We start from the raw sequence: 19703 nt of genomic DNA, 5'->3' as shown, positions 1-19703 counted from the left end.
TTTAATTCTAATAGATAATTTTAATTGATATTTTTAAAAAATATAATAAATAAGTGCTTTTAAGAATAATGAATGTAAACTATAATGAAAGAATTCTCTTTTACTGACTTTTTCCAGTTTAGATAATTTTTTCATAATCGTCGGTCAACATGGAACAAATTAATTTTTTAAAAAATTTATATAATAAAAAATAGAAATAAACCCGTAATAACTCAGTATTTTAAAATAGCACGTAAAACACAATTTTCCAGTTGTCCAATTTTTTGCCTGAAACATTATACAATGTTTATAGCAGGTAAACAATATAAACATATAACCTGTCCAATGGATAAGACATGAGGTAAAACAATTAACAAGAGCTTAACAAACAGACAAAGAGAAGAAAATTTATCAATACAATATTATCAAAATATGATGCCTTAAACAATGCCCAATTTTATTTGCCAGAAAAAAATGAATTTTAAAGCTTTAAAGTTATATAAAAGTCATTTTTTGATATAATGAAACTTCATGATATTTTCAAATTTGTTTAAAGAAAGGCCAGTGACAATATAACTTAAAAAAAAATTACTTCTAATGGTTCTATATTTTTGGACAAAACTAGTAAAAAGTTGTATTCTGGTTTGACTGCATGTTACAAGACTTACAAAGACGCTCATTTTAGGTTTTCGTTAGTGTATCTTCCCGTTTCTATGGGCTAAACTGGTGTTGCTGAGACTCTGAATTTTAGCCTAAAAGCTTTCCTTAAGTAATTTTCTTTTTATATCTGTCTAGATATTTTCTCCCTTTTTGAATTCATTTTAAAAATTTGCAATTTTTTTAAATTTGCTCGAGTTGTTTATTTCAAATACCATTTTTGTAATATTTTACAAAATTCTTTGTTTTATAAATTTGGATTTTTATTTAATTTTTGTAAAGGTGACCGGAAGCGACCGGACGGAGAAGTAGTAATATCACGCCATAACTTACAATATTCAACCTCATTCGCACCAGGGTCTTTCCGGCTTGAATCCCAGATGAGAAAAGGTAACAGTGTTACATGATTTATATAGATAATTCCTCGTAATTGCCCGACTTTCCCCCGATCAGCCTAACCGAATTTTTTCCCACCCGATACTGTATATGACAGTGGAAATTATTAACAAACAATTTCTCTTAAAAATCTTAGTATTCCGTTAGTAGATTCTTTACATCATCTGCATTCTATATACGGTATTATCTATTACGTACTGTTCATGCTGCAGGTATTTCCAACTGGATAATAATTTTGTTATTGATTTTCAATGGGTAATTATTTTGCGAAATAGCCCCTAATATTTTACACAAATTTCATGGTAATTTGAAGAATTTGAAAATGGGTTTCTTTTGTTTCATTTGTTTACTTACTTCTGCAATTTTGCATGATTTGAAGATAAACACAGAGTTATAGATATATACTTTAGATTTATATTATGCACTTTACACTGCTCTTTCTGTACATTTAAACGGATTAAATAGGACAATTGGAGCACTTCGAGGCTAGACATTTTTAAAACTTTAAGGATAGCAGAGGTTGACCCTTTTGTGAACTTATAGAAATCAGCATTCACCACTTTAATTCTTTTCTAAGAAGTATAAAACATTTATATTTAAACGCATGCTCGTAATTTAAAATACTTTACCCATTTCACAGAATCAAGAATGGCACATATGTCCAAACAATTAAAACCAGTTATGAGTGTCCATATACATGCATTGAGCATCTAGTAAAACGTAAATTAAGAACATCTTCAAGTATACACGAGCAAGCTGTAAAAATAAAAAATGTATGTTCTGTTCTGTTCTATTCATATTTTTTACGACATTTCGATTTTAATACATATAAGGAATTTGCCGTCATGTCACATTTTTTAAAGACTATAGTAACTACATGCGGTATTACTTGTTGTCGCTGAAATCGATTACTTGAGATAGAAATTATAACATATCTACTCTTTCATAAAGATGTCTACTTTAAAGAAAATGAGCCTTTTGTGCCTCTGCGTGTTTCGAGTCCTAAAGACATCTCTTAATTTTGCAGCTAGCAATTGTGTAACTATTATTTCATCTGCACAGGAGATGATTTAACTCTACAGTACAATACTATAAGTACAAAGAAAAAGCATTGAATGCAGAAGCATCAAAGGGCGTCCAAGCAAGAAATGCATCAGGTGCACGATGAACTAGTTAGATATATGTTGATTAAAGCTGTCCAAATGTTCATTTGTTTTTACCAGAATTGTATACCTCACTGTATGAACCGAAGGAACGAAAGACATATTTGTTCCATATTTTATAAAATTTGAATTGGCCATGCTAGAAATTTAGAATTATAAACAATTGTTATTCTTTATGATCTGATTATTAATTAGCAACGTATATACATGTATACCAATCATTTATAAATCCATTTGAGTATCAGCATGATTTCAACACCACTGACTTGTGTAATTCCCTTTATGTGTATATCGCTATTTTAGCGAAGACCCCCTCTTAAAAGGTACTGCTTCACACTTAGTTAAACAATAAGACAGCATTTAGTAATATTACCATGTTGAATCATGTGGAGCATAAAATGTTTATATACACTAATTGTAAAATTATCCTTTTTAATTAAACAAAAATAAAACCAGATTATGAAATATTGTTTGCTCTTTCTTTTTGTGTTGTATGCAACTATATTTAATACCTGAATTTTACGTTTCACTATTATTTTAAGAATTCAATTGTCATAATGACCGACGATTATAAGTCAAAGCTTAACTGCAAAAAAGTCAGTAAATTATGGTTAATCTTTCAATATATAATATTGTTTATTCTTAAACCATATACATGTACATTTGTATTTTTTTTTACCATTTCTTAAATTATCAATCAATTGAATAATTCATAAAATCTGATTTGTAACTTTGAACAATTCCTCGGCATCTTTACTAAATACGAATAACAAATTAAATAATATGTTTCAAAGTTGATAATGTCATATTAATGCCATAAAAATGTACATTTTTTCTCAATTATTGTACTTATTTATTGTTTTTATCTCATATAGATAAAATAAAACATGCGATGTGTGTTGTTGGTTTTTTTTTTATCGAATTGTATGTTTAATTATCTATAATAATGATCAATAATTTTGAGAGTTGATCTGTGTTTCTTAATTATTGTAACCAAACTAAGTGACAAACATTCATTTTGAAAAAAGCTTATTTATCTCACGGATTTATATTAATAAATCCGTGTTTATCTGTAAAAATATTTGTTCTGTTCTGTAACGATATCAAACATCTACTCCAAAACCGGGAGAGACCAGACAATAAACGTGTGGTACTATTCGCCGGTCGTCAAAATAGACCAGGAGAGACCGGGATTTACCGACAGGAGTACATCCATCTATAAATAGATTTTCGGAATATTTAGGTCATCAACTCATCATTCTGTTTACAGCTTTCGGAATATTAAACATACCATAACAAGAAAAGCATTGATGCAAAGCATCAAAGGGCGTCCAAGCAAGAAATGCAGAAAGTGTCCCTTATTATGTTATCGCTATAAGCGAAGACCCCCTCTTAAGGTATCTGTTCACACTTAGTAAAAAATATGACACTGGTTATATTACCATGTTGGTCATGTTGAGCATGTTGTTTATTATACAATAATTGTAATATCTATTTTATTATGTTAAATACAAATTTTATGAATATTGTTTTCCTCTCTTTTTGTGTTTTATGTGCTATTTTAATACTGAGTTTTTTACGTTTACTACTCTTTTTTTATTAAAATTGTAAAATAAATTTTAAGAATTCAATTGGCATATTGACCGACGATTATAAGTCAAAACTTAACTGGAAAAGTCAGTAAATTATGGTTAATCTTTCAATATATATATATTGTTTATTTTCAAACCATGTACATGTACGTTTGTATTTTTCTTTATCATTTTTTAAATATCAATCCTATGTAAAATTCATAAAGTCTAATTTGTAACTTTGAATAATTCCTCGGCATCTTTACTAAACACGAATAACAAATTAAATAAAATGTTTCAAAGTTGATAGTGTCATATTAATACCATAAAAATGTACCTTTTTTCTCAATTATTGTACATATTTATTGTTTTTATCTCATATAGAGTTACAAACTAAGTGACAAACATTCATTTTGGAAAAAAGCTTTTTTATCTGTAAAAAATTGGTTCTTTTCTGAAACGATATCAAACATCTACTCCAAAACCGGGAGAGATCGGACAATAAACGTGTGATACTATTCGCCGGTCACTAGTAAATACCGTCAAAATAGACTGGGAGAGACCGGGAATTAACGATAGGAGTACATCCTTCTATAAATAGATTTTCGGATCATCAATTTATCATTCTATGTACTACAAAATGATAAATAAAAAAAACTGAAGAGACGGAAAAGGTTAGTTCATTTGAAAATGTTTGCATAGTGAAATTCTCCAGTTCGCTATTCATTGTACATATCGCAACATTTCATTTTTAATTAATAATAATCAAGCACCCTTATACCGATCGGAATGATCGGCTTTTATTATTACCGACTAAAAGGCTCGAGAAGTTGCTGTCGCCCTTTCACAAAATCTGATTTCATTCCATAAAGGGGCGCCGCGCTTCGGCGCGGACGCCAATAATCCACTGAGTACTACAAAATGATAGTTAGGGGAGGTAATCACAATTAAATTAGCAAACTCCTCACAGTGATTACCTCCCTTGGCAGAAAATTGTAATGAAGTATTGATAAGGGGAGATCACTGCGTGGGAGATTGTTGAATAAGAGCATCAAAATTATCGATATTTTCATTCTGCTTGTCTTTTCCTTTATTTCAATAACACTATTCTTTCGTATCTTTTAAAAAAACGTTTTAATTAAGATGAATGTGTGTGCATTTTTTAGTTGTTTTATTAACGAATTTACTAAACAAAAAAGAAAAAAATAACCAATCATTAAAGTAACAGTTACACAAGATTGATTAACCAATCATCAACAGGGTAAATACCACAAGGCACTCTACGTACAAAAAGCAGGTCACATGCCCCTCCATGCCTCTTCTCCAAATCCCTCCAGATTTTTGAAAAAAAAAATCATATTTTAACATCTATAATAATACTATTAGATGTTGAGATATGATTTTTTTCAAAACGGCTTATATTAAGTTTTTTTTATATATATGATCAGTACATGTGCTGGGATTGACAAATATGCACTTTATTTGGATTTTAAAGGCGTTTTGAGCTCCAAACCTCAAGTGTCTGTGGAGGCGTGCACGTCGCGGAGAAGGCACACGGCAGGTCAAGGTCAAGTCATCTTAAGTACCAGAGATGATTGGTTGACCTGTCGTGACTAACTCTGGAGGGTGGCGCTAACAATTAAGAGCCGTTTTATGTCAACCGCCTGTTTGCCGTCACGGAACTTGATGCTTTTCCGGTATTGTCTTTCCTCCATCGAACGAAGAACAGGACTTAGGAAGATCGGCATGAAAAAGACGTCCCCGATGAGACTACTAGAGTGGACCGGCATGGACGCTGAGATCTCGGACATATGGAATTTCCGGCGCCGAGCTAAAATAAACCCAAAGCCTCGGTCTCACTTACTCCCGGCAGAGCCCAGGACCATCCCGGTAAGTTACCGGGATGATCCGGGACGATCCGGGATGAAATTATTGTTGCGGTCACACTTACCCCGGCAGCACTACGGTAGTTCCCTACTAACCACCCAGGATGCGCTCCGGATCATCCAGACAGAGCCCAGGTGAAGCTACGGTTCATGCCGATGCTTTCCCGTCGTTCCCGGATGACGCCGGAAGAGCCCCGGTTGACCCAGGCAGAGCCCCGGTCGATCCAGGCAGAGCCCCGGTAGAACCCCGGTGGATTGAAAACGCCCGAAAATGGTAACTTTGATACATAATTTTTATTTAATATAATATCTATTGTTCCAGAATAGTAATTCATGATGATTTTCTGAAAAATCCTTACGCCATACTGGATAGAAGGGAAATGGGAAGGCTTTTAATACAAACAAGTTCAATTATCGTAAATTGTCCTTATTCATTTGAAATGATCCGGGCTTTGCCGGGGCTCTACCGGGGCTCTACCGGGATCAACCGTAGCTCTACCTTTATCCTCCGGGGCTCTGCCTGTAGTTACCGGGGCTCTGCCGGCATATACCGGGGCTCTACCGTAGCTTTACCGGCTATATCATACCCCGGATCATCCCCGGTTTGTGCCGGCAGAGCTACGGTGCTTTCCCGGTATAACCCCGGTCGTTCCCGGCAGAGCTAAGGATGAAGCCGGCAAAGCTATACCTTCCCGGATCATCCCGGACCACCCCGGTGATATTAAATATTTTATTCCATCCGGGGTCGAATGCCGGATGTTCCCGGATCATCCCGGATTATCCAGGACGTTGCCGGCAGAGTTACGGATGTACCCCGGTTGTTCCCGGTCGTACCCCGGTCGTTCCCGGATCACCCCGGACGTCTACCGGGGCTCTGCCGGGGCTCTGCCGGGATGTTAGTGAGACTGTAGCTTAAAAACACACCTCCATGCCTCAAAAATCAATGGCATTAAAGCCCGACAGGGTATAGAGCAAATCTTTACGAACAAGCAGCCATAACGTGATATATTTTGATAAAGCCGTGCGCATTTTCAAACAGTGGAGATAAAACAAAATAATACCAGCGATTTTTGATAGGAAACTTTGAATATGTTTTAACAATATAGAACCAAGTTGAGCTCGGTTCAGGAAAGTAAAAACGCATTGGGTGATCCCCTTTGTTTTAACATAAATGACGTCAAAATGTACGTGTACTGGAGGCAAACTGGAGACGGGTTCAATTCATTAAAAATAAATCTCGTTTTGGGAAAAAATGGGAATCGAGCACTTCAAGAATCAAGCAACGACTTGTGAAATCTGCAGTATAACTAACAAGCGTCCGGAGGCAAATTTTGAAGCGTTTGGAAGCGTCCGGAAGTACTATTGTGATTTTAAAAAAGAGTAAGGCTCTTATACTTTTTCATTTTAGCTACGTAATGTTTTCTTAAAATATTTTTGGAAATAAAAAAGCAATTTAAGCAATAAAAGTTTTGTTTGTATTCATAAAACTAAAGAATGTCCGATGAACTAACATTTGTACCTCGTCAAAGCGTCCGCAGAAAATAGAAAATAAGAAAACATTGAAACCAATTAATGTTTATTAAGTTTTTTTTGTAAAAAATATTAATTAAAAAGAAAGGTAATTTTACTGATGAAACATTAAGCTATATTCATTAAGCTTACATTTGCCCGGGCGCAGTTTAGGCCGCTCTAAAAATATTGAATATCTATATCTTATAGCGAAGCGTCCAGAAGGTTTTCTAGATATATAGTAAATAGATAATACTGAAATGGATTTTTTATCAAGTAAAGTAATTAATTTTCTAAATATATAAAATAAGCTACCACGTACAGTTTCGACAAGTTATCATTTAAAATAATGTTCTAAACTGTTGCTATAATCATATTCAGTTTCTGTTTATTTCATTATGTTCATGACGTAGACATCATTATAATATGTCAAATCAGCAGTCACATGACACTCGTCAACTAGACAGATCATGTGACAATAATGACAGGTTATTTATAGAACAATTAGTTTTTATGCAAGTACATGGATTTATTCACTGGATTGTTATAACAGGTATGTTTTAAATTGATTATTTTTGTCTATTCAACTACTTAAATATGTTGCGTTACTAACTCATTCATCCCCCAAAATGGTATAATTTTATTACTTAAAAGTTTATATAATTTAACAATAAACGCTGCTTTATTCTCGTGACAAGCATGTAAACACGCTCGAAATCAATTATGTATTAACATTATGTTAAAAGCATGTATGTTTTTGTCTTGAGAGGAAAAATCGTGTCTTAATGTGTCTTTAACTCAAATAAAGTGTACAGGCTTCCTACAAGTAATAGATGAACATGTTTAAATTGTATCTATAATATTGATTGTATAATGTTTCTAGAAGAGGAAACTGGATTTGTAAAGTGATATTATTTATTGTCGGATTTATTTTTGGAATTTACTTCCTGATTTTTTTCAATGCATGTAATCATATTACTGAAAAATAATATCATAAAAGAAATTTTATCAAGTTGATTAGCGTAGATGTATACACTGTCTACTTAATTATTGTTCTAAACTGGTAAGTAATATATAGTATTAGAGTATAAAAGGTAATAGTACGCAAAATGTAACAGATAAACTATTATAGCCACATGATTATAAATATGTCAGTGTTAATTTGCTCACACACTTTTAAACTGGACTTTATCGATAAGATGGTATTATTTACATACAACTCGTTGTTATCAAAGATTGTTTACAAATATTGTAATGTATACAGACAGCTAGACGGACGGTCAGTGAGACAGACAGAAAAAGCTAGTTAAACTAGCCTTCATACAATTATCTCGAGTGTAATAATCTAAATGACACTCGTATATCACTTCCTTATATAAATCAACCACTTTTCCGCGAGATAAATAAAGTTATGGCGGTTCTACATGTATACAGCCTCGTTATGAAATCAATCCGGAAAACCCCAAAGACAAACCTCTCAAGACAAAAACATACATGCTTTTAACATAATATTCGGGGGAAATCGGAGAACGTTCGTTCGGTTTAAAAACAGGCATGACAATGGCATTGATTAAGTGGTCGTATAGAAATATTATAATCATAATATGATATCAATCTACTCAGTTTTACATACCTGAACACTTTTGAGGTGATAAGAAAAATGTCTTTTGTTTAGCATACTTTTTATTGGGTCTTAGTAGTGGACCTTTAATTAAGTAGTAAGAGTGACACGCGCGCCGGAAAGTTACGGTTTAGTCATAAACTTTGCACGTCGTTCTCTAAATATTTATTCGCACAGTTACAAAGGTTTCTGTGCATATAATATATAAGTTATTTTCACATAACTACATTTACAAAATGTCGGATATGTAGAAATTGGAATAACTTTTAGAGGGTTTACTTAATAATTTACAGACAGCGCCAAATAGTTGTTGTATAAAAGTACGAGCGTTAAGGATCTCATAACCCGTCGTTTGTTTGTTTGTTTACTTCTTTTTATTTGTTATTTTTGAGCAAGAAACTCAGTACCGGTTGGTTCCAGAAACTGGTAAGAGAGTGTGTCTACAAGCTACACACGAATTAAAATAGATTCTGTATAAACTAGGTACGAGTGTTCTAAGATATGTTAAATTTAGTCTAAATTACACACACCTTTAAAATATAAACTTTATATTAAGTCTTACTTATTTGTTGAAATTGGAACTACATTTAGCCGGACGTTGATGTTTGTATCTATGAGGGAATACAACTGTATACAAACCGGTCTAAAGTGAAAAAACATAATATTAAACTAATTACATGTATATCTTATTGTATAGGAGCTTTCGTGTTTCGAGTTTTGCATATTTAAGCAAGTTGTTGCGTTTCACATTTCGATATTTTTTTTAAATCACTCCAACTTTCTGTATGTACTTCATGCATCGAAGTAAAGGACTACCCTTAAACATAAATTCATCATTTTATAACGATCTAGAGGTGATAACTCTTGGAATTCAGTAGCGCTATTCTACATAAGACTGTATGTTGAAATTGGCACGGAGTTCATCAACAGTTGGCGTGGCCGCAGCAAGCATGCATAAATTGTACAAAACGATAGAAAACGAGGTAGAAGAACCTCTTCAAGGAACTGTCAAAGGTATGTCGAAACAACATTTCTTCAATAAACACGTTTGACAATATTATGATATGATCGGCCATATAATAATGTTTATAAAAAAGAACGTATAAAACGCCCAAAACGGCAAGATTGAAACTGTTTCAGGCACGGTTTGCTCGTGCTATTTATGGACGGCACTGGAAAGCGAAATCTACCGTCCATGCTCCCCCCAGCACCGACTTAAGCAGACGGCCATGAAAGGGGCGTATTTATTCTCAGCAAAATAATGCGTTTGCTCTAAACGAGAACAAAAATGAGCTCAATTGAATAAGATTGTATTTTGAACAGGATCAGAGGTCACGAATCAAAGACGAAAGGTTGTAATGCCAAATTTGCAAGGCAGGCAGGCAACATATTCTTAGGGTGGTGATTATACAGTATTCAAGTTGAAATACTGGAAATATCCAACTAAACAAAGGATAAAAAATACGGGGGACAAAAATACCAAAAGCACAATAGTAAGAATTTGCTGAGCGATATTTAAAAATCTTCGAGTGAATAAACAAGCAAGCCAACTCCGAGAAAAATGCGTTGACTGTGAGTTCTGCTTGTCCAATTGGGTCGGTGCTAGTGAGAATGAACGATAACTTGCATTTTCCAGTATCTGCAATAACAGGCACAGTGAAACCGAACTTGAAACAGTTTCAATGTTGTCGTTTTGGGCGTTCTTTAAGTATTCCGTTTTTCTCTATTCTATATGATGTAATTACTGATTGCGATCACCTCTTCGTAATGAAAATTTCTCTCTAATTTGTTAAAGGCAATTTGACAGTAATAATTTCCGTACTTTTTATTTGCAGGTTCAATACCTGTATGGATAAAGGGTAGTCTATACCGCAATGGTCCGGGAATGTTTGAGGTTGGAGAACACAAGTTCAAGCACTGGTTTGATGGCATGTCAATGTTACAACGATTCCACATCTGTAAGTTTTGGACACAATTATGTTGCATTGACTAAATACTTTGAGTCTCGTTAACTGTTCCTTATGTTTTGTCCGGAAATCATAGGCTTCGGGCTTTACCTGTAATAATCGACCTTTACACTAAACAAATGTCCTATTTACTCTGATTTTAAACGTGCATATATCCTGTTCAAAAAATAAAACCATATAATGCTTTGTTTACAAAGTACAATCATTATTCATTTATCTTTATTGTTCTGGTGTTTAAATAATATAATCATGGACAAAATACATCCAATGTATGACCCGCTGTTGAGCTTCGGGTACATCTAAAATAGTTTTTAATCATAGTATATCAATACAGTGTCGTGAATTTATTGTTTGACATCAAAAGGGCGTCTTCGGGCAAACAATCAGCCATGTCTGTAAACCCGTAACATCTTTGTCCGGTTACCTATACGAGTATATAACAATGAAATACTATCTTCATGTAAAAAAGCTGAAGCCAGTGTATAGATTTTTGTAGGGTTAACATTATTTAAACAAATTCTCTTGAAAGAAAAACAAAGCAAAAAACTATTAGCTCTTTTGCTCAAGCAGGTGTCTATTCTACGGATGTTTCATTCGAATTACCCGGCCGAAGGGCGATTTCTAGAAAATGCTTGTCCAAGATCTGCAATTTAAATTTGTCAAGCCAATTTCACGTGCTTGCACCATATCTTTATTGCAACACCTTTTTCAATCTTATTGTAAGTAATCATATTAAAAATAAAGGATAAAATATCACAGGGAATGTTTCTTAATCAGTATATTAGTTCGCAGCATGGAAAAAGTTGTCTGTGTTTTTCTTTGAAAAATATTGTGCGAGTAATGCACACGCATAAAACACTGAAATAATTATGAAAGTTTTTTCAAACTAACCTATACTGTCTATCTAGCACGAAGTGCACATTGACGTGTAGATGTCATAAAATAAACGGCAGTCAATATTCCGTATTTTACAATAAACAAAATTAATTTAATTATTGTCAGAATAAAAATGAATATTTATATCATCTGAGTACTTAAAACCTTTGTTAAGTGTCTTTGCACACGTAGATCAAGTAATGAAGCCGTTTAGTGAAATTTGAAAACATTAAGCTAAAACGACGAGCAAGTAACTTCAGAAATGATTACGAGGATGAAGTAGCCTTGCATGGTCGTTGCTACTTCTTTCATCTCCGCATTGCACTTTGCAATTGTACGTGCATTAACCTGTTATGTATACATTGTAGTTTCATTATACATTATTGATAACTATTCTTTCAATGTTAATAATTGTATCATTTTACATGTATTTAGAATTGTATTTCTATGATGTCCTTACACGTTATGCTGGAAAATAACATTTAACTTTGTTCCAGATAGTGACTTTTGGTCAAAATAAATGATTGAATGATAAACTGTCAATACAAAACATTGGATTTAATTATCTGTTGAGGTTTTATATAAAAGATAGGCATTTCAGTGTTAGAAAAGTCAGATGATAGTTAAGAAAGAATAAAATAATCATTATTTTAACAGCGGACGGAAAGGTTACATATCAGAGAAAGTTTTTAAGAAGCGACACATTTTTGAATAATACAACTTCTGGCAGGATCACAATCAATGAGTTTGCTACAGCAGCTAGCCCGGATCCCTGCAAGAACATATTTCAGAGGTATTTCATAGCATAGTTATAACTTTCATAGATTGTCCGTCTTCATAAATGTACTGGTTAATAATTTTGAAAGATAATACGCTAGAAATGTGTAAATGTTTAAGTTTGTTTAGTTTGACAAAATTGTTTTGTGTTTTGTAAACACTTTGTCTGATGCAGACGTGACTTGAAAATAACAGAGCATAGAAAGGAAGTACCCTGTGAAAATGATAAAGAAGTTAACATGTAAGATATATTATATTTCATTTGTCAATGAATTACGATTTGTGACTTTTGAAATAAAAATATGTCACCGGGTCAGCAGATATCATGAAAAACGTAACATCAGTATATGCCAGTAATATAAAATTGATTATTATATATATTGCATGTGCTTTATCTTATTATAATTTAGCTTATTTTACTAAGAGAAACATCAAGAAAAATGGTGCCATTTGTGCAAATAATTCAAATCTCTTCTATTACTTTCAATGTTAAAATTTTGATTTCAGATTTTTGACAATATTTGAAACAGACGATATGAGTGATAACACACTTGTTAATGTTTTCCCGCTAAAAGACGAGCTATATACAACAACAGAGATTAAGTATCTTAACAAAATAGATCCAGAAACACTTGACAGAACTGAAAAGGTACCACACAAAAATATATTTATTGATAATAAAGTAACGCGCCAAAACCAAACTTATTTTTAATTGACATTATTCGTCACTATTATATTATATACGCGTGGGTGTGGTCGGGGGCAAAAGAAGATTGCTTATTATTTTTGCTAAAGTTTGCAGTTGAATTAAAGTTCATATGTTATATCACTATGAAGATCGTGCTGCTCATATCATGTATTGGTGATGATTGTGTTGTTTGTGTTATATATAAATAATTGTCATGTCGTATGAACGAGTTGAACGAGTTGATTTAATTGCTCCCAGAATGGTAAGCTGAGGTTTCTGAATTTCATTCATTCAGTGTTCGTGATGTAGATACTAATCATGTAAGCTATAATAGATTATGTCAAATTCCGATAGAATCAAGGTCACTTCCAGAAAGAAGATTAGATGCCGAAGCTTATGTCGCCCTCTTCAAGAACAAGTGATCATTAGATTACAGTAACTTTACCAGATTGACTTAAAATAGTGTATAGGTCGGAATAATAGTGGAATTTTATATTCATTTGGCAAATTAATATTAAGTTCTTTACCATCAAAAAGTACATCACTTTCCCGAAAAGTTTTTCAAATTTTTCTACATGAACAACATTTTTTTCAAGAGATTTTGTTGGAAAAAAGGTCGAGTATTTGTCTACGGCTCATCCCCTTTGGGAAAGAGGAAAAACATGTACAATTTTGGACATTCATTAAACGGGGCTTTTTCCACATTTTTCTTCTAAAGTGCCAGCAAAGAAAGGTACGTACGTTTAGCTGTATTTACAAAGAAAATAAAGTATCTCAAGTAAATTATGGCTTTTCATTTGTTATCGGATTCATACATTTTGTTATCGGATTCATAATTGTTGTTTTAATTAAAAAATCACCGCATCCGAAAAATGAATTTTCACTATTATATGGAACAATGTGTACAATGTGGCGAAAGTTGGTTAGAAAAGAAAAACAGGCAATACAAAATGTAAATGATATATTACTGATGCTCACATTCTTGCACGTTAATCTTTATGTTATTTTAACTTGATTTCCATAAATTTCTAAAAATATATATATATATATACAACACAAACAACAAAAACAACAAATGCAAATTGATGATAAAGATTTGATACACTTTCTGTTACAGAAGGCGAAACTGAATTTCCAGCAGGCGAGATCGTATTCAAGACACAATCGCCATGGAAAATTCATTTTAACTACTACCATAGCTTCAGTATGACGGAAAATTATTTTGTTTTTGTACAGCAGCCACTATTGTCAAACGTACCGAAAATTCTATTAGGCAGAAAGACAGGATATGCTTTTGCTTCGTCCCTGACAGGCTATCCTGAAATTAAGGTAAATACAAATGAATGAATAGGTCATCAAATTTCAAACAGTTATTAATAAGTTATTTTTTCTTTTTAAAAATAAAAATAATATTTTCATGATAAAGGCTGAATTTAGTCTTGTTGAATAATATTCAGCATCGTAAGTCTTCTATTTTAGCCATATTTTAAATAAAAAGTTTTGTCTTAAATCTTGATAGGCCTTGGACGGGAAAGGAACATTTTCAAAAAGTTGTATTTGCACAATTCAACGGTATGACACCGGGCAGGAGACGGCATATAGATATATTGTTTGATGCAGTGTTTCATTATTTTAACGCTGAACAGTACGCATTCATAAATTGGATATAAAGATAGTAATCAGATTAATATTTGACACTCAGACAGGGCAACACGGTTCATAAGGTTAAAATTAACATCGTAATCAGTTTAATTAATAATCAATGACCTTTCAGTGTTATTTTATATGACAGATTTGCCTAACATACCCAAATATTATTTTTATTTTACAGAATCGGTTCAGAATAGTCGATAGAAAAACCGGAGAAGAAATAAATGCAGATCACGTGATCGAATCAGATGCATTTTTATATTTTCACCAGATAAATGCATATGAAGAACAAGGTAATTGACATACAGAGCCAGTATTTTGAGTCAAATTGATGCCAGTATTAGCATTTTTAAGATGTGTCCGATTTTTAAGCGAATTACGCCTCATTAGAATGCAATGTATAGATTATTTCATTAACCTTAGCTCTATATGTAATCGTCATTCATTTTTTTTTGTAATCTATTCATGTCCATTACAACACCATCGTCGGAATTCACTGGTGCTGATACTTCTGAGCTACATAAAGAAAACACGTAATGAGTTCGCCTGGATTCCTGGAAATGTTATATAGCGCATGCGAATCTAATTTTAAATTGTGTTTTATTTACATCGTTTTACGACTGCATTTACAGCGTCACAAGAAAATAAAATAAAATAATTGCATGAAGAGAATTCTACAGAAAGCTTTTATGTCAGTTTTCTCCAATGTAATACTCATGAGTTATTCGGCTTTTTTAATGATATTATTCTATATCTTGTTAATCTTAATAAAGCGAACACTAAAAACTGTAAATGAATGATTGCGTTATTAAGGAGTAAGTCAAGGACTGCTTTTAGATTTCTAGCACTCACCCTTTTTATATCTTCGTAAATTAGGGAAAAATGCACGACTGTTGATGCTTGTAATATTTCAGGACACATCATAGTTGACATATCATGCCACGAAGACACTAAAGTATTAGAACGTTTCTACATGAAAAATCTTACTTCAAAGGAATATGAAGAAAATCTGAAGAACGCTAGTGAACCTGAACCAAGACGATATGTCATTCCTCTGGATCTCGGAAAAGTTTGTAAACATTTCTGTTTTACCCACGAGTTCGAACAATATACGTAGAATTGCAGATTACCGTCTCCTAGCTCAGTGATAGCTTATTATGTTTTAGAAATACAGGTTAATAATGAAGTTAAGGATGTTGGATTTCTTCCAACAGGGATCATACTAATGATATCACAACAATATTTCGTCATATCACCAAAACACTCATAAGTTCTTCCATGGATTTACCTAAATATAGCTCGAATGATAACATTTTTGATACAGGGTTTTATCTTATTCTGTCGTATTAAATACTAGTATATTTTTATCAAAAAGCTATTAACTGATTCCTAACGTTTTAATACAGGAAGAAAAAGGAGGGGATATGGTATCGTTAGAGCGTACTACTGCAAAATGCAAAAAGATTGACGACAAAACATTTCATCTCCAACCAGAAATTTTGGCTGACATTGGTAGGTTTCATTTTTTTTGTATGCACCACCATGTTTTCTACTTACCTAAGTAATTAGCTTTAGCTACCAGTTCAGAGTCAAGCAAACCTGCCTAACCTTAATTGTTCATCATTATATCTCCAAAAATGGGTCATAATCAAATGAACAGTATCAAGCTATCTTCATTGAATTATCGTGCATAATAATTACACAAAAATAGGAAGAAGTTTCCATCGTTTTTGAATTAATTAATTAATAATTATTACCAATAATTAATGAAAATGTACATTGTAAATCGTCTGACGTCAGAATTTCAAATTATTGACTTAACCGATTAGGTTTTATTTTATTTTTTCCACTGACTGTATAAAATATAATTTTTGTGTTATTTAGATTAATTCATTTATTTGAAATTTCTAAATCATCCATCTATTGTTCAAATAGAACATGGTTAAAATAATAATGTTTTATAAACTGTTTCAGGGTTAGAATTTCCACAAATAAACTACAGGAAGTACAACACCAAAAAATATAGATACATATATGGCGTTGCTTTCAGACATAAGAAAAATCCATTAACCACAGTAGGTATCATTTAATTTATAAAATATATATAAGGTTTATTTTTGATAAAACCAACAATACTTATTTGACAGGGTTGTATTTATAAAACACTGCGTCTTGACAACTTTACGATGGATTTTAAGATAAAAGGAGAATAATTTTTACTATTATATATTCTATTATATATTCTTTGTAGCATAATCTGTTGAATGTATTTTGATTATAATTATATGTATTATGAGTCTTTTTATGCATTCTCGGACTTAGATAACTTGATCAAGATGGCAACTCGCCTAACCTTTACCATAACAGTGAATGTTGTTTTTTATTCTGTCACTTCATATTATAGCTTGCAAAAGTTGATGCCAGCACAAAGACGTATATAGAATGGGAAGAAGACAAATGTTATCCATCGGAACCTGTGTTTGTACCTAAACCGCGTGGTGCTTCTGAAGATGACGGTACTTACTTGATGATGTTCATATATTAAATCTTTAAACACAGAACGTGGAGAACATATCGAATAAAAAGGGAATATTTATGTAACATAGTTAATCATTATAATGATTGTTAACAACATTTGACGTTCTTGATTTATAAGTTTTTGTTTATGTTCAGGTAAGAGTATTAAAACACGTAAGTGTTTTATTGTCAAGGTTGAAAAGTATGGCTTTATATATACTTTTGACACAGCGAGATTTAAAAACTCAGATGTAACAATGTTTCTGTGAATGTTTTCATATTAACCAATGGTCTGATTACCGTATGTATATTTTTAAAACAGTGATTTTAACCATATTGAAAGGACATGTGCCTCTGGTCGTCACTATACTTTCATATAACGAAGTATGATAATTAAGGATAACATGACGACACAATACTTGTAGATATTAAACTTTTTTAAGTTCTCTTTCACTGTGTTCTGTCCAATTGATTCTAATAATTTAGTTAACACTATATAATTCTGTTCTTTACTTACTTCAAATTCAAAGAATTACAAACTTCGTCTAACATTAAAGTTGATATTGTTCTTTTATGCACTCTATATGGCATTATATCAACTTCGTTTAATTACCTAGTTTAATTCTGTTAACATTTTATAATCCAATATTTCCAAACGTTACTTTATATTGTAACCTACTCTGTTTGCATATAAGTATAGGAATATCTAAATTTATTTATTCCTCAAAATAAGTTACATGTACAATAAATTGTATGGATGTTTTTTGTCTTAATTGTCGGAAATATATTTCTCTAAACATATTTTATTTTATTCTATTCCAGGTGTTGTGGTTGCAGCAGTGAATCGTGTTGGAGAAGGTGATGACGACAATTCATGTTTTCTACTGGTTCTTGATGCAAAATCATTCACAGAAATTGCTCGGGTAGAATTTGAAGGAATTGAACGATTTCCATATGACTTTCATGGAGTGTATGCAGACGATAAAAGCTTGAAAAAGGCATAACAACGTTGTTTAACTTTACATATTTCGATTGTGTTGTAAATGACAAAAGAACAAATGAGAACATGGGATATATTCAAGTTGTTTCAGAGATTGTTTCACAGCAAAGCAAGAATAAGGCCTGTTTATAATCCTGAAAGGACTGACTGAGTATTGATTGTGAAATAGATAATTGTCCTAGTTTATCACCTAAGGTGAAAAGATTATGTAATAATAATACTGTTTGTTGTCATATTATCTCATTTATGTCAAATTTGTAACGAACTAATGCATTGAAGTTTGAGAAAACACATATGCTAATCTTTATGCAGTCTATAATAATATTCCAGTCAGAAATAACGCGTCAAAACACATAATTCTTTAAGAACAATCATAAACCGAGATAAACCAGGATTAACGTTGGTATGTATCTCTTAGTTTCGGATACCTAAAGAAATTTTAGCATTGCTTGCTTAAAAATGACCGTAATTACTTATACCAAGTCCCAACTGCAGAAGACATATTTTGCGGACTTGTTTCTCATTTATATCTTTACCTTTCACACAAACAGTTTGATCCCAAGGAAGCAAATTATCTATTAAAGGGATACTCAGGCAAATTAATGACAAAAATATTAAAATGATTTTATGTACTCAAATCACTCCAAAATTACATTTTTTAAGTCCCGGCATGAATTTCTGTATAATTTCTTTATATTTTGGGTTTGAAGTGTGAATGTATTTATAATTATATGTTGAACGAAATTTATACGCTGACAGAATCACCGAGAGGTTTTGAAACAAGTCACGTGACTTTAACAAACCCTGGAAGTTACAATAACAGATACTGTGGATATTGTATGATTAAATAAGTGTAAGTCATTCATTTCAGATGTTTTTAAGTTTCTAGATTTAATTATGAAAGCTATTGTGAAATCTTAACGAACGCTCTAACCTGACCCACGTGAGTCAAGTTAGGAAACCACCTTTTTATTCTTTATAAGGAGAAAAGTTTTGTTCGCTTGACAGTCTAGTGTTTTCATTTGAACATATACAGAAAAAATGAATTTAAAAAAATCAAAACTAAGAAATGAAAATTTTGCCTGTGTCTCCCTTTAATTAACAGTTCTGAACGTATTTAATATATAAGATTCAAGAAAGTAAAAGGCTTTCAGTTTTTAAGATTTTTTTCTTTATTTCGTTTTGTACAAATACGATTGTTACGAATTAACATTCCTAGAAATAAAGTTAATAATTAAAACATATTTACTTGCTTTAACTACAAAATGACCTAATTTATCCCAGAAATAAGAAATTTATAGTTACACAATTACGACCTGGGTTCTTATCAATTGTAATATTCTTTCATGTGTCTGTCTCTGACACCGTAATCATGCCCTTCTTATCCTTAAAACAAGTCGTTATCTGAGGAGGTTTTAACAATATTGCATTTAGTTTTCAAACATT

The 19703-nt window shown here is 32.2% G+C and overlaps 1 protein-coding gene across 1 annotated transcript; it reads left to right on the top strand.

Moving 5' to 3' along the window:
- The first annotated feature begins 9574 nt into the window (after positions 1-9574).
- Positions 9575-18344, top strand: LOC132726963 (carotenoid-cleaving dioxygenase, mitochondrial-like). The gene is made up of 13 exons (XM_060712378.1): positions 9575-9796; positions 10618-10740; positions 12283-12418; positions 12910-13051; positions 13349-13352; positions 13809-13823; positions 14208-14419; positions 14922-15033; positions 15655-15809; positions 16147-16252; positions 16715-16815; positions 17145-17256; positions 18080-18344. The coding sequence occupies exons 1-13, from the start codon at positions 9682-9684 to the stop codon at positions 18259-18261; spliced, it is 1515 nt and encodes a 504-aa protein (XP_060568361.1). The 5' UTR covers positions 9575-9681; the 3' UTR covers positions 18262-18344.
- The last annotated feature ends 1359 nt before the right edge of the window (positions 18345-19703 follow it).

The sequence above is a fragment of the Ruditapes philippinarum genome, unplaced genomic scaffold (genome assembly GCF_026571515.1).
Source record: "Ruditapes philippinarum isolate M1 unplaced genomic scaffold, ASM2657151v2 ctg11785_1_1_1_1, whole genome shotgun sequence".
Lineage (NCBI taxonomy): Eukaryota > Metazoa > Mollusca > Bivalvia > Venerida > Veneridae > Ruditapes > Ruditapes philippinarum.
This window is presented reverse-complemented; position numbering and strand designations above follow the sequence as displayed.

What these genes read in the sequence shown, in the direction of transcription:
- LOC132726963 (XM_060712378.1), top strand. Translation starts at nt 9,682, where the DNA reads ATGTTGAAATTGGCACGGAGTTCATCAACAGTTGGCGTGGCCGCAGCA. An exon ending in GTTACAACGATTCCACATCT is followed by an intron (nt 10,741 to 12,282) that starts GTAAGTTTTGGA and finishes TTATTTTAACAG; the next exon opens with CGGACGGAAAGGTTACATAT. An exon ending in CAGGCTATCCTGAAATTAAG is followed by an intron (nt 14,420 to 14,921) that starts GTAAATACAAAT and finishes TTTATTTTACAG; the next exon opens with AATCGGTTCAGAATAGTCGA.